At 52.1% G+C, this 16,063-nt stretch overlaps 1 protein-coding gene across 4 annotated transcripts in view; it reads right to left on the minus strand.

Moving 5' to 3' along the window:
- The window catches only part of LOC141258263 (ferroportin-like), a 100,429-nt gene that overhangs the window by 42,599 nt on the left and 41,767 nt on the right, over positions 1-16,063 (minus strand). For all 4 annotated transcript variants that reach the window (XM_073673286.1, XM_073673283.1, XM_073673284.1 and 1 more), the window contains 2 exons: positions 15,066-15,225; positions 12,616-12,731 (listed from right to left, as the gene is read on the minus strand). In XM_073673286.1, the coding sequence (XP_073529387.1) occupies positions 12,616-12,731; positions 15,066-15,225 (276 nt within the window). The remainder of the gene's footprint in view (positions 1-12,615; positions 12,732-15,065; positions 15,226-16,063) is intronic.

The following is a 16,063-nucleotide window of genomic DNA, read 5'->3' on the forward strand; positions in this document are numbered from 1 at the left end:
CTCTGCATGATACTGATGTTAGAGGGCCCAGAAGGACGGCCTTGTCTCTGCATGATACTGATGTTAGAGGGGCCCAGAAGGACGGCCTTGTCTCTGCATGACACTGATGTTAGAGGGCCCAGAAGGACGGCCTTGTCTCTGCATGATACTGATGTTAGGGGGTCCAGAAGGACGGCCTTGTCTCTGCATGATACTGATGTTAGAGGGGCCCAGAAGGACGGCCTTGTCTCTGCATGACACTGATGTTAGAGGGCCCAGAAGGACGGCCTTGTCTCTGCATGATACTGATGTTAGGGGGTCCAGAAGGACGGCCTTGTCTCTGCATGATACTGATGTTAGAGGGCCCAGAAGGACGGCCTTGTCTCCTCATGATACTGATGTTAGAGGGCCCAGAAGGACGGCCTTGTCTCTGCATGATACTGATGTTAGAGGGGCCCAGAAGGACGGCCTTGTCTCTGCATGATACTGATGTTAGAGGGCCCAGAAGGACGGTCTTGTCTCTGCATGATACTGATGTTAGAGGGCCCAGAAGGACGGCCTTGTCTCTGCATGATACTGATATTAGGGGGTCCAGAAGGACGGCCTTGTCTCTGCATGATACTGATGTTAGAGGGCCCAGAAGGACGGCCTTGTCTCTGCATGATACTGATGTTAGAGGGGCCCAGAAGGACGGCCTTGTCTCTGCATGATACTGATGTTAGAGGGGCCAGAAGGACGGCCTTGTCTCTGCATGATACTGATGTTAGAGGGGCCAGAAGGACGGCCTTGTCTCTGCATGATACTGATATTAGGGGGTCCAGAAGGACGGCCTTGTCTCTGCATGATACTGATGTTAGGGGGTCCAGAAGGACGGCCTTGTCTCTGTATGATACTGATGTTAGAGGGGCCAGAAGGACGGCCTTGTCTCTGCATAATACTGATGTTAGGGGGTCCAGAAGGACGGCCTTGTCTCTGCATGATACTGATGTTAGAGGGGCCAGAAGGACAGCCTTGTCTCTGCATGATACTGATGTTAGGGGGTCCAGAAGGACGGCCTTGTCTCTGCATGATACTGATGTTAGAGGGGCCAGAAGGACGGCCTTGTCTCTGCATGATACTGATGTTAGAGGGGCCAGAAGGACAGCCTTGTCTCTGCATAATACTGATGTTAGGGGGTCCAGAAGGACGGCCTTGTCTCTGCATGATACTGATGTTAGAGGGGCCAGAAGGACGGCCTTGTCTCTGCATGATACTGATGTTAGAGGGGCCAGAAGGACGGCCTTGTCTCTGCATGATACTGATGTTAGGGGGTCCAGAAGGACGGCCTTGTGTCTGCATGATACTGATGTTAGAGGGTCCAGAAGGACGGCCTTGTGTCTGCATGATACTGATGTTAGAGAGGCCAGAAGGACGGCCTTGTCTCTGCATGATACTGATGTTAGAGGGTCCAGAAGGACGGCCTTGTCTCTGCATGATACTGATGTTAGAGGGTCCAGAAGGACGACCTTGTCTCTGCATGATACTGATGTTAGAGGGTCCAGAAGGACGACCTTGTCTCTGCATGATACTGATGTTAGAGGGGTCCAGAAGGACGGCCTTGTCTCTGCATGATACTGATGTTAGAGGGTCCAGAAGGACGACCTTGTCTCTGCATGATACTGATGTTAGGGGGTCCAGAAGGACGGCCTTGTCTCTGCATGATACTGATGTTAGAGGGGCCCAGAAGGACGGCCTTGTCTCTGCATGATACTGATGTTAGAGGGGCCCAGAAGGACGGCCTTGTCTCAGCATGATACTGATGTTAGAGGGGCCCAGAAGGACGGCCTTGTCTCTGCATGATACTGATGTTAGAGGTGCCCAGAAGGACGGCCTTGTCTCTGCATGATACTGATGTTAGAGAGGCCAGAAGGACGGCCTTGTCTCTGCATGATACTGATGTTAGAGGGTCCAGAAGGAAGGCCTTGTCTCTGCATGATACTGATGTTAGAGGGGCCCAGAAGGACGGCCTTGTCTCTGCATGATACTGATGTTAGGGGGCCCAGAAGGACGGCCTTGTCTCTGCATGATACTGATGTTAGAGGGGCCAGAAGGACGGCCTTGTCTCTGCATGATACTGATGTTAGGGGGTCCAGAAGGACGGCCTTGTCTCTGCATGATACTGATGTTAGAGGGGCCAGAAGGACGGCCTTGTCTCTGCATGATACTGATGTTAGAGGGGCCAGAAGGACGGCCTTGTCTCTGCATGATACTGATGTTAGAGGGGCCAGAAGGACGGCCTTGTCTCTGCATGATACTGATGTTAGGGGGCCCAGAAGGACGGCCTTGTCTCTGCATGATACTGATGTTAGAGGGGCCAGAAGGACGGCCTTGTCTCTGCATGATACTGATGTTAGAGGGGCCAGAAGGACGGCCTTGTCTCTGCATGATACTGATGTTAGAGGGGCCAGAAGGACGGCCTTGTCTCTGCATGATACTGATGTTAGGGGGCCCAGAAGGAAGGCCTTGTCTCTGCATGATACTGATGTTAGAGGGGCCCAGAAGGACGGCCTTGTCTCTGCATGATACTGATGTTAGGGGGCCCAGAAGGACGGCCTTGTCTCTGCATGATACTGATGTTAGAGGGGCCAGAAGGACGGCCTTGTCTCTGCATGATACTGATGTTAGGGGGTCCAGAAGGACGGCCTTGTCTCTGCATGATACTGATGTTAGAGGGGCCCAGAAGGACGGCCTTGTCTCTGCATGATACTGATGTTAGAGGGGCCCAGAAGGACGGCCTTGTCTCAGCATGATACTGATGTTAGAGGGGCCCAGAAGGACGGCCTTGTCTCTGCATGATACTGATGTTAGAGGGGCCCAGAAGGACGGCCTTGTCTCTGCATGATACTGATGTTAGAGAGGCCAGAAGGACGGCCTTGTCTCTGCATGATACTGATGTTAGAGGGGCCCAGAAGGACGGCCTTGTCTCTGCATGATACTGATGTTAGGGGGTCCAGAAGGACGGCCTTGTCTCAGCATGATACTGATGTTAGAGAGGCCAGAAGGACGGCCTTGTCTCTGCATGATACTGATGTTAGGGGGTCCAGAAGGACGGCCTTGTCTCTGCATGATACTGATGTTAGAGGGCCCAGAAGGACGGCCTTGTCTCTGCATGATACTGATGTTAGAGGGCCCAGAAGGACGGCCTTGTCTCTGCATGATACTGATGTTAGGGGGTCCAGAAGGACGGCCTTGTCTCTGCATGATACTGATGTTAGAGGGGCCCAGAAGGACGGCCTTGTCTCTGCATGATACTGATGTTAGGGGGTCCAGAAGGACGGCCTTGTCTCTGCATGATACTGATGTTAGGGGGTCCAGAAGGACGGCCTTGTCTCTGCATGATACTGATGTTAGAGGGGCCCAGAAGGACGGCCTTGTCTCTGCATGATACTGATGTTAGGGGGTCCAGAAGGACGGCCTTGTCTCTGCATGATACTGATGTTAGAGGGCCCAGAAGGACGGCCTTGTCTCTGCATGATACTGATGTTAGGGGGTCCAGAAGGACGGCCTTGTCTCTGCATGATACTGATGTTAGAGGGGCCCAGAAGGACGGCCTTGTCTCTGCATGATACTGATGTTAGAGGGCCCAGAAGGACGGCCTTGTCTCTGCATGATACTGATGTTAGGGGGTCCAGAAGGACGGCCTTGTCTCAGCATGATACTGATGTTAGAGAGGCCAGAAGGACGGCCTTGTCTCTGCATGATACTGATGTTAGGGGGTCCAGAAGGACGGCCTTGTCTCTGCATGATACTGATGTTAGAGGGCCCAGAAGGACGGCCTTGTCTCTGCATGATACTGATGTTAGAGGGCCCAGAAGGACGGCCTTGTCTCTGCATGATACTGATGTTAGGGGGTCCAGAAGGACGGCCTTGTCTCTGCATGATACTGATGTTAGAGGGCCCAGAAGGACGGCCTTGTCTCTGCATGATACTGATGTTAGAGGGGCTCAGAAGGACGGCCTTGTCTCTTCATGATACTGATGTTAGAGGGGCTCAGAAGGACGGCCTTGTCTCTGCATGATACTGATGTTAGAGGGGCTCAGAAGGACGGCCTTGTCTCTGCATGATACTGATGTTAGAGGGGCCAGAAGGACGGCCTTGTCTCTGCATGATACTGATGTTAGGGGGCCCAGAAGGACGGCCTTGTCTCTGCATGATACTGATGTTAGAGGGGCCCAGAAGGACGGCCTTGTCTCTGCATGATACTGATGTTAGAGGGGCCAGAAGGACGGCCTTGTCTCTGCATGATACTGATGTTAGGGGGTCCAGAAGGACGGCCTTGTCTCTGCATGATACTGATGTTAGAGGGGCCCAGAAGGACGGCCTTGTCTCTGCATGATACTGATGTTAGAGGGGCCCAGAAGGACGGCCTTGTCTCAGCATGATACTGATGTTAGAGGGGCCCAGAAGGACGGCCTTGTCTCTGCATGATACTGATGTTAGAGGGGCCCAGAAGGACGGCCTTGTCTCTGCATGATACTGATGTTAGAGAGGCCAGAAGGACGGCCTTGTCTCTGCATGATACTGATGTTAGGGGGTCCAGAAGGACGGCCTTGTCTCTGCATGATACTGATGTTAGAGGGGCCCAGAAGGACGGCCTTGTCTCTGCATGATACTGATGTTAGAGGGCCCAGAAGGACGGCCTTGTCTCTGCATGATACTGATGTTAGGGGGTCCAGAAGGACGGCCTTGTCTCTGCATGATACTGATGTTAGAGGGGCCCAGAAGGACGGCCTTGTCTCTGCATGATACTGATGTTAGAGGGGCCAGAAGGACGGCCTTGTCTCTGCATGATACTGATGTTAGGGGGCCCAGAAGGACGGCCTTGTCTCTGCATGATACTGATGTTAGAGGGGCCCAGAAGGACGGCCTTGTCTCTGCATGATACTGATGTTAGGGGGTCCAGAAGGACGGCCTTGTCTCTGCATGATACTGATGTTAGAGGGGCCCAGAAGGACGGCCTTGTCTCTGCATGATACTGATGTTAGAGGGGCCAGAAGGACGGCCTTGTCTCAGCATGATACTGATGTTAGAGAGGCCAGAAGGACGGCCTTGTCTCTGCATGATACTGATGTTAGGGGGTCCAGAAGGACGGCCTTGTCTCAGCATGATACTGATGTTAGGGGGTCCAGAAGGACGGCCTTGTCTCTGCATGATACTGATGTTAGAGGGGCCCAGAAGGACGGCCTTGTCTCAGCATGATACTGATGTTAGAGAGGCCAGAAGGACGGCCTTGTCTCTGCATGATACTGATGTTAGGGGGTCCAGAAGGACGGCCTTGTCTCTGCATGATACTGATGTTAGAGGGGCCCAGAAGGACGGCCTTGTCTCTGCATGATACTGATGTTAGAGGGGCCCAGAAGGACGGCCTTGTCTCTGCATGATACTGATGTTAGGGGGTCCAGAAGGACGGCCTTGTCTCTGCATGATACTGATGTTAGAGGGCCCAGAAGGACGGCCTTGTCTCTGCATGATACTGATGTTAGAGGGGCCCAGAAGGACGGCCTTGTCTCTGCATGATACTGATGTTAGAGGGCCCAGAAGGACGGCCTTGTCTCTGCATGATACTGATGTTAGGGGGTCCAGAAGGACGGCCTTGTCTCTGCAGGATACTGATGTTAGAGGGGCCAGAAGGACGGCCTTGTCTCTGCATGATACTGATGTTAGGGGGCCCAGAAAGACGGCCTTGTCTCTGCATGATACTGATGTTAGAGGGGCCAGAAGGACGGCCTTGTCTCTGCATGATACTGATGTTAGGGGGTCCAGAAGGACGGCCTTGTCTCTGCATGATACTGATGTTAGAGGGTCCAGAAGGACGGCCTTGTCTCTGCATGATACTGATGTTAGGGGGCCCAGAAGGACGGCCTTGTCTCTGTATGATACTGATGTTAGAGAGGCCAGAAGGACGGCCTTGTCTCTGCATGATACTGATGTTAGAGGGGCCAGAAGGACGGCCTTGTCTCTGCAGGATACTGATGTTAGAGGGGCCAGAAGGACGGCCTTGTCTCTGCATGATACTGATGTTAGGGGGCCCAGAAGGACGGCCTTGTCTCTGCATGATACTGATGTTAGGGGGCCCAGAAGGACGGCCTTGTCTCTGCATGATACTGATGTTAGAGGGCCCAGAAGGACGGCCTTGTCTCTGCAGGAAACTGATGTTAGAGGGGCCAGAAGGACGGCCTTGTCTCTGCATGATACTGATGTTAGGGGGCCCAGAAGGACGGCCTTGTCTCTGCATGATACTGATGTTAGGGGGCCCAGAAGGACGGCCTTGTCTCTGCATGATACTGATGTTAGAGCGGCCAGAAGCACGGCCTTGTCTCTGCATGATACTGATGTTAGGGGGCCAAGAAGGACGGCCTTGTCTCTGCATGATACTGATGTTAGAGGGCCCAGAAGGACGGCCTTGTCTCTGCATGATACTGATGTTAGAGGGGCCCAGAAGGACGGCCTTGTCTCTGCATGATACTGATGTTAGAGGGGCCCAGAAGGACGGCCTTGTCTCTGCATGATACTGATGTTAGAGGGACCAGAGGGACGGCCTTGTCTCTGCATGATACTGATGTTAGAGGGGCCCAGAAGGACGGCCTTGTCTCTGCATGATACTAATGTTAGAGGGGCCAGAAGGACGGCCTTGTCTCTGCATGATACTGATGTTAGGGGGTCCAGAAGGACGGCCTTGTCTCTGCATGATACTGATGTTAGAGGGCCCAGAAGGACGGCCTTGTCTCTGCATGATACTGATGTTAGAGGGTCCAGAAGGACGGCCTTGTCTCTGCATGATACTGATGTTAGGGGGTCCAGAAGGACGGCCTTGTCTCTGCATGATACTGATGTTAGAGGGGCCCAGAAGGACGGCCTTGTCTCTGCATGATACTGATGTTAGAGGGGCCAGAAGGACGGCCTTGTCTCTGCATGATACTGATGTTAGAGGGGCCAGAAGGACGGCCGTGTCTCTGCATGATACTGATGTTAGGGGGTCCAGAAGGACGGCCTTGTCTCTGCATGATACTGATGTTAGGGGGTCCAGAAGGACGGCCTTGTCTCTGCATGATACTGATGTTAGAGGGGCCCAGAAGGACGGCCTTGTCTCTGCATGATACTGATGTTAGGGGGTCCAGAAGGACGGCCTTGTCTCTGCATGATACTGATGTTAGAGGGGCCCAGAAGGACGGCCTTGTCTCTGCATGATACTGATGTTAGGGGGTCCAGAAGGACGGCCTTGTCTCTGCATGATACTGATGTTAGAGGGGCCCAGAAGGACGGCCTTGTCTCTGCATGATACTGATGTTAGGGGGTCCAGAAGGACGGCCTTGTCTCTGCATGATACTGATGTTAGGGGGTCCAGAAGGACGGCCTTGTCTCTGCATGATACTGATGTTAGGGGGCCCAGAAGGACGGCCTTGTCTCTGCATGATACTGATGTTAGGGGGTCCAGAAGGACGGCCTTGTCTCTGCATGATACTGATGTTAGGGGGTCCAGAAGGACGGCCTTGTCTCTGCATGATACTGATGTTAGAGGGGCCCAGAAGGATGGCCTTGTCTCTGCATGATACTGATGTTAGAGGGCCCAGAAGGACGGCCTTGTCTCTGCATGATACTGATGTTAGAGGGTCCAGAAGGACGGCCTTGTCTCTGCATGATACTGATGTTAGAGGGGCCCAGAAGGACGGCCTTGTCTCTGCATGATACTGATGTTAGGGAGCCCAGAAGGACGGCCTTGTCTCTGCATGATACTGATGTTAGAGGGGCCCAGAAGGACGGCCTTGTCTCTGCATGATACTGATGTTAGGGGGCCCAGAAGGACGGCCTTGTCTCTGCATAATACTGATGTTAGGGAGCCCAGAAGGACGGCCTTGTCTCTGCATGATACTGATGTTAGAGGGGCCCAGAAGGACGGCCTTGTCTCTGCATGATACTGATGTTAGGGGGCCCAGAAGGACGGCCTTGTCTCTGCATGATACTGATGTTAGAGTGGTCAGAAGGACGTCCTTGTCTCTGAATGATACTGATGTTTGAGGGTCCAGAAGGACGGCCTTGTCTCTGCATGATACTGATGTTAGGGGGTCCAGAAGGACGGCCTTGTCTCTGCATGATACTGATGTTAGAGGGCCCAGAAGGACGGCCTTGTCTCTGCATGATACTGATGTTAGAGGGGCCCAGAAGGACGGCCTTGTCTCTGCATGATACTGATGTTAGAGGGCCCAGAAGGACGGCCTTGTCTCTGCATGATACTGATGTTAGAGGGCCCAGAAGGACGTCCTTGTCTCTGAATGATACTGATGTTTGAGGGTCCAGAAGGACGGCCTTGTCTCTGCATGATACTGATGTTAGAGGGTCCAGAAGGACGGCCTTGTCTCTGCATGCCCAGAAGGACGGCCTTGTCTCTGCATGATACTGATGTTAGGGGGTCCAGAAGGACGGCCTTGTCTCTGCATGATACTGATGTTAGAGGGCCCAGAAGGACGGCCTTGTCTCTGCATGATACTGATGTTAGAGGGGCCCAGAAGGACGGCCTTGTCTCTGCATGATACTGATGTTAGAGGGGCCCAGAAGGACGGCCTTGTCTCTGCATGATACTGATGTTAGAGGGCCCAGAAGGACGGCCTTGTCTCTGCATGATACTGATGTTAGAGGGCCCAGAAGGACGGCCTTGTCTCTGCATGATACTGATGTTAGAGGGTCCAGAAGGACGGCCTTGTCTCTGCATGAGACTGATGTTAGAGGGGCCAGAAGGACGGCCTTGTCTCTGCATGATACTGATGTTAGAGGGCCCAGAAGGACGGCCTTGTCTCTGCATGATACTGATGTTAGGGGGTCCAGAAGGACGGCCTTGTCTCTGCATGAGACTGATGTTAGAGGGGCCAGAAGGACGGCCTTGTCTCTGCATGATACTGATGTTAGAGGGGCCAGAAGGACGGCCTTGTCTCTGCATGAGACTGATGTTATAGGGGCCAGAAGGACGGCCTTGTCTCTGTATGATACTGATGTTAGAGGGGCCAGAAGGACGGTCTTGTCTCTGCATGATACTGATGTTAGAGGGGCCCAGAAGGACGGCCTTGTCTCTGCATGATACTGATGTTAGAGGGGCCAGAAGGACGGCCTTGTCTCTGCATGATACTGATGTTAGAGGGCCCAGAAGGACGGCCTTGTCTCTGCATGATACTGATGTTAGGCGGTCCAGAAGGACGGCCTTGTCTCTGCATGATACTGATGTTAGAGAGGCCAGAAGGACGGCCTTGTCTCCTCATGATACTGATGTTAGAGGGTCCATAAGGACGGCCTTGTCTCTGCATGATACTGATGTTAGAGGGGCCAGAAGGACGGCCTTGTCTCTGCATGATACTGATGTTAGAGGGGCCAGAAGGACGGCCTTGTCTCTGCATGATACTGATGTTAGAGGGGCCAGAAGGACGGCCTTGTCTCTGCATGATACTGATGTTAGAGGGCCCAGAAGGACGGTCTTGTCTCTGCATGATACTGATGTTAGAGGGTCCAGAAGGACGGCCTTGTCTCTGCATGATACTGATGTTAGAGGGGCCAGAAGGACGGCCTTGTCTCTGCATGATACTGATGTTAGCGGGTCCAGAAGGACGGCCTTATCTCTGCATGATACTGATGTTAGAGGGGCCAGAAGGACGGCCTTGTCTCTGCATGATACTGATGTTAGGGGGTCCAGAAGGACGGCCTTGTCTCTGCATGATACTGATGTTAGGGGGTCCAGAAGGACGGCCTTGTCTCAGTATGATACTGATGTTAGAGGGCCCAGAAGGACGGCCTTGTCTCAGCATGATACTGATGTTAGAGGGCCCAGAAGGATGGCCTTGTCTCTGCATGATACTGATGTTAGAGGGTCCAGAAGGACGACCTTGTCTCTGCATGATACTGATGTTAGAGGGGTCCAGAAGGACGGCCTTGTCTCTGCATGATACTGATGTTAGAGGGTCCAGAAGGACGACCTTGTCTCTGCATGATACTGATGTTAGAGGGTCCAGAAGGACGGCCTTGTCTCAGCATGATACTGATGTTAGAGGGTCCAGAAGGACGGCCTTGTCTCTGCATGATACTGATGTTAGGGGGTCCAGAAGGACGGCCTTGTCTCTGCATGATACTGATGTTAGAGGGTCCAGAAGGACGACCTTGTCTCTGCATGATACTGATGTTAGGGGGTCCAGAAGGACGGCCTTGTCTCTGCATGATACTGATGTTAGAGGGCCCAGAAGGACGGCCTTGTCTCTGCATGATACTGATGTTAGAGGGTCCAGAAGGACGGCCTTGTCTCTGCATGATACTGATGTTAGAGGGCCCAGAAGGATGGCCTTGTCTCTGCATGATACTGATGTTAGAGGGGTCCAGAAGGACGGCCTTGTCTCTGCATGATACTGATGTTAGAGGGTCCAGAAGGACGGCCTTGTCTCTGCATGATACTGATGTTAGAGGGGCCAGAAGGACGGCCTTATCTCTGCATGATACTGATGTTAGAGGGGCCAGAAGGACGGCCTTATCTCTGCATGATACTGATGTTAGGGGGTCCAGAAGGACGGCCTTGTCTCTGCATGATACTGATGTTAGAGGGGCCAGAAGGACGGCCTTGTCTCTGCATGATACTGATGTTAGGGGGCCCAGAAGGACGGCCTTGTCTCTGCATGATACTGATGTTAGGGGGCCCAGAAGGACGGCCTTGTCTCTGCATGATACTGATGTTAGGGGGTCCAGAAGGACGGTCTTGTCTCTGCATGATACTGATGTTAGAGGGGCCAGAAGGACGGCCTTGTCTCTGCATGATACTGATGTTAGGGGGCCCAGAAGGACGGCCTTGTCTCTGCATGATACTGATGTTAGGGGGCCCAGAAGGACGGCCTTGTCTCTGCATGATACTGATGTTAGGGGGTCCAGAAGGACGGCCTTGTCTCTGCATGATACTGATGTTAGGGGGCCCAGAAGGACGGCCTTGTCTCTGCATGATACTGATGTTAGGGGGTCCAGAAGGACGGTCTTGTCTCTGCATGATACTGATGTTAGAGGGGCCAGAAGGACGGCCTTGTCTCTGCATGATACTGATGTTAGAGGGGCCAGAAGGACGGCCTTGTCTCTGCATGATACTGATGTTAGGGGGTCCAGAAGGACGGCCTTGTCTCTGCATGATACTGATGTTAGGGGGCCCAGAAGGACGGCCTTGTCTCTGCATGATACTGATGTTAGAGGGGCCAGAAGGACGGCCTTATCTCTGCATGATACTGATGTTAGGGGGTCCAGAAGGACGGCCTTGTCTCTGCATGATACTGATGTTAGAGGGTCCAGAAGGACGGCCTTGTCTCTGCATGATACTGATGTTAGGGGGCCCAGAAGGACGGCCTTGTCTCTGCATGATACTGATGTTAGAGGGGCCAGAAGGACGGCCTTGTCTCTGCATGATACTGATGTTAGGGGGCCCAGAAGGACGGCCTTGTCTCTGCATGATACTGATGTTAGAGGGGCCAGAAGGACGGCCTTATCTCTGCATGATACTGATGTTAGGGGGTCCAGAAGGACGGCCTTGTCTCTGCATGATACTGATGTTAGAGGGTCCAGAAGGACGGCCTTGTCTCTGCATGATACTGATGTTAGGGGGCCCAGAAGGACGGCCTTGTCTCTGCATGATACTGATGTTAGAGGGCCCAGAAGGACGGCCTTGTCTCTGCATGATACTGATGTTAGAGGGTCCAGAAGGACGGCCTTGTCTCTGCATGATACTGATGTTAGGGGGCCCAGAAGGACGGCCTTGTCTCTGCATGATACTGATGTTAGAGGGGCCCAGAAGGACGGCCTTGTCTCTGCATGATACTGATGTTAGAGGGTCCAGAAGGACGGCCTTGTCTCTGCATGATACTGATGTTAGAGGGTCCAGAAGGACGGCCTTATCTCTGCATGATACTGATGTTAGGGGGTCCAGAAGGACGGCCTTGTCTCTGTGTAACCCTTTGTGGTAAAGCGGCTTGCTCGGCTGTATGCGGAGGTAGACAAGTAACACTGTCTCTTTACATTTCGGCTTAGTTTATTAAAAATCATAAACTCACCTGGAGTCCATGAAGAAAACACAGCCCATTCTCTATAAAGGCAAAACAAAAATACAAATATGGAGCGAGGCCGGCATCTCAGCGTTTGTCGCTCGCGGTTCAGCACAGCACCTGCAAGCTCCTTTCTCTGGAGCAGGTTTTCTCCAGACACTGACCACCTCTGAGTCAACATGCTGGCTCTTTATAGCCCCAAACCACGCCCTGGAGTGGAGATAGGGTGGATGGCTTCCCTCCCAGCACTTAGCTATCCACCAGTAAAGCATGCCCTTGTAACTCTGGCTATTAACCCTCTCTGCACCTAATGTGCAGGAGAAACCTCCATGTTTTACATCTCTGAAACCAATAGTCTCAGGGAAACTTATCTCCCTTCCAGTATTCTGCCACCTGTTACAAACTTCATGCTGTGAGTGTGAGACTGCTGCTGTGAGAGGGGAGGGGGAGCTTCACCTGTATACACTCAGCCTGGCTGTAAAGGGAATTATATATACTTTAACACACAAGAAACATCATATTTATAGGTATCAGGAGATCGTCAGAAACTAACCAGGAGCCGTCCGCGGTATAGTGACAAAAGTTCAGTCTTGTACAAGAAAATCACCATCAGGACCAGTCCGCAAACGACAACGGAGACGTTCTGCACAACTAAGGAGGTCCGAGCGACTGGAGGAAAAAGAAAGGAGAAAGTAAAGTTAGACAAGGTCTGAATGCATAGGATCATTCCCTCTACATGACTACCGGCGAGAAGAGTCTAGAATATTCCGGGATTTAGCGGAGATTTTTCCTCCCCCTCCCCTCTGACTACACGCACATCAGGCAGATCAGCACCTTGCGGATCCGCACTCAGGAGTTACAGCCCCGGTCGCCTCTTCTGTTCTTTTTGCCTCTTTTGATAATAAATTACTGTTTTTCTTGTTCTTTTTAAGTAACGGACATTTATTTAATGAACGCAAAGTGCGATGATCGGACTCTGTTCACATCTATGGACAAGCGGGGAAGCGGATATTAACTCCTTCACTGCCCAAATCACTTGGGATGTTGGTATTAACCCTTTATGTATGTAACAGTAATACGGAAGAAGGGAGAATAAGAAGGGAAATAATGGAGGGAGTGCAGGATAGATTTTATTTTTGTGCTCAGTGTTCCCTTATGGGAGATTTGCTTTACAGGGGCCACAAAGTGGTAGGAAACTTATATACAAAGAGGTGTCATTGATTTCTATGGGAGAGTGTTGTGGGCCTGCTCTGTGGATGGTGCCGAGGTCATTATGTGGGGGGAGGGGAGTCATCACCTGAGTCTATCACCTATTAGGAACTATGAAAAAATGTTGTGGGCATGAGCATGATTTATAGAGAAGGGACAAAAGGAAACAAAAGGAAACAAACTAAAGGAAACAAACAAAAGGAAACAAACTAAAGGAAACAAAAGGAAACAAACTAAAGGAAACAAACAAAAGGAAACAAACTAAAGGAAACAAACTAAAGGAAACAAAAGGAAACAAACTAAAGGAAACAAACTAAAGGAAACAAACTAAAGGAAACAAAAGGAAACAAACTAAAGGAAACAAACTAAAGGAAACTAAAGGAAACAAACTAAAGGAAACAAAAGGAAACAAACTAAAGGAAACAAACTAAAGGAAACTAAAGGAAACAAACTAAAGGAAACAAACTAAAGGAGTTGCATGTATCCCCTGCTGAATTCTGTAGAAAATGGTTGTGGGATCTGAGACTTGTGCAAGCAAAGTAAGGAGGAGGTGAGCTGTGACCATCGCCTACTGTCTTCTGTTGGATGGTAGTGTAGTGAGCATGCTCTGTGATCTGTCCATGTCATGGTGCGGAGAGGAGGAGGAGGTGAGCTCTGAGCATCGCCTACTGTCTTTTGTTGGATGATAGTGTAGTGAGCATGCTCTGTGATCTGTCCATGTCATGGTGCAGAGAAGAGGACGAGGTGAGCTGTGACCATCGCCTATTGCCTTCTGTTGGATGATAGTGTAGTGAGCATGCTCTGTGATCTGTCCATGTCATGGTGCAGAGAGGAGGACGAGGTGAGCTGTGACCATCGCCTATTGCCTTCTGTTGGATGATAGTGTAGTGAGCATGCTCTGTGATCTGTCCATGTCATGGTGCAGAGAGGAGGACGAGGTGAGCTGTGACCATCGCCTATTGCCTTCTGTTGGATGATAGTGTAGTGAGCATGCTCTGTGATCTGTCCATATGGCATGGTGCAGAGAGGAGGGGGAGGAGGTGAGCTGTGACCATCACCTATTGTCTTCTGTTGGATGATAGTGTAGTGAGCATGCTCTGTGATCTGTCCATATGTCATGGTGTTGAGAGGTGGAGGAGGTGAGCTGTGACCATCACTGATTGATTTCTATTGGAAAGTGTTGTGGTCATGCTCTGTAAGCTGTGCAGAGGTCATAGTGCAGAGAGGGGGAGGAGGTGAGCTGTGATACCATCTATTGTCTTCTATTGGAGAGTGTAGTGAGCACGCTCTGTGATCTGTGCAGAGGTCATAGTGCAGAGAGGGGGAGGAGGTGAGCTGTGATACCATCTATTGTCTTTAATTGGAGAGTGTAGTGAGCACGCTCTCTGATCTGTGCAGAGGTTATAGTGCAGAGAGGGGGAGGAGGTGAGCTGTGATACCATCTATTGTCTTCTATTGGAGAGTGTTGTGGTCATGCTCTGTGATCTGTGCAGAGGTCATAGTGTAGAGAGGAGTAGGAGATGAGCTGTGATACCATCTACTGGGAATGGTGGACACTGTGCTATGTGTGTTACCTTTTATTGCAATCCTGTCTGTGATGATAATGGGAAGGCATCTCTACAGAATAGAAAGTATCAGGCTGTTATGGGGCTCAGTGGTCACAGTGAAAACTGCAAGATTTTGTTCTACATAAAGGTGGTGTCATGAAATGAAAAATTTTTTTTAGAATTTCTAAAAAACATGTTTAAAAAAAACCTCAATTAAAAAAAAATTCCTTTAATGAAATCGCATTACCTTTTAGTCGTGGGTTCTTATCCACCCAGTTTCCGATCACAGCCCCAAGGAGCAGGACGGAGCCGGCGACCACGAGGCCATAGACGGCGGTGAGCAGCAGGCTGTCTCCATACAGCTCCACCAGGAACAGAGCCACCGCGAAGTGCCACATGCGATCCCCCTGACCCGCGGAAGAAAGGTTATTAATGCTTAATATTAGAGGGGTGTCCAGTGGTGGCCACAGGGAATAAGTGTCTGACCGGGGGGAGTCAACGCTCGACAGTCGCCAGCGGCACCGGACAGACCCCAGGACTTATAATGGCCTCCTGGGCACCGCCAAGGCGTTTCCACATCATTTTAGCCGAATAAAGCAAATAACAATGTGACTTAATTCCAGAACGACCATTGTAACCTGAAGGGCTCGTTACCTGGTCAGGGACTGAACCACAAAACATACCGCACTGTGCAGACAGGGAGGAGGCCGCACAGCCCCCTGTGAAGACAGGGAGGAGGCCGAACAGCCCCCTGCGCAGACAGGGAAGAGGCCGCACAGCCCCCTGCGCACTGTGCAGACAGGGAGGAGGCCGCACAGCCCCCTGTGAAGACAGGGAGGAGGCCGAACAGCCCCCTGCGCAGACAGGGAAGAGGCCGCACAGCCCCCTGCGCAGACAGGGAGGAGGCCGCACAGCCCCCTGTGCAGACAGGGAGGAGGCCGCACAGCCCCCTGTGCAGACAGGGAGGAGGCCGCACAGCCCCCTGCGCAGACAGGGAGGAGGCCACACAGCCCCCTGCGCAGACAAGGAGGAGGCCGCACAGCCCCCTGTGCAGACAGGGAGGAGGCCGCACAGCCCCCTGCGCAGACAGGGAGGAGGCCGCACAGCCCCCTGCGCAGACAGGGAGGAGGCCGCACAGCCCCCTGCGCAGACAGGGAGGAGGCCGCACAGCCCCCTGCGCAGACAGGGAGGAGGCCGCACAGCCCCCTGCGCAGACAGGGAGGAGGCCGCACAGCCCCCTGCGCA

The sequence above is a fragment of the Phyllobates terribilis genome, unplaced genomic scaffold, assembly GCF_046119375.1.
Source record: "Phyllobates terribilis strain yellow unplaced genomic scaffold, ASM4611937v1 Scaffold_3__8_contigs__length_932513732, whole genome shotgun sequence".
NCBI classification, from domain to species: domain Eukaryota; kingdom Metazoa; phylum Chordata; class Amphibia; order Anura; family Dendrobatidae; genus Phyllobates; species Phyllobates terribilis.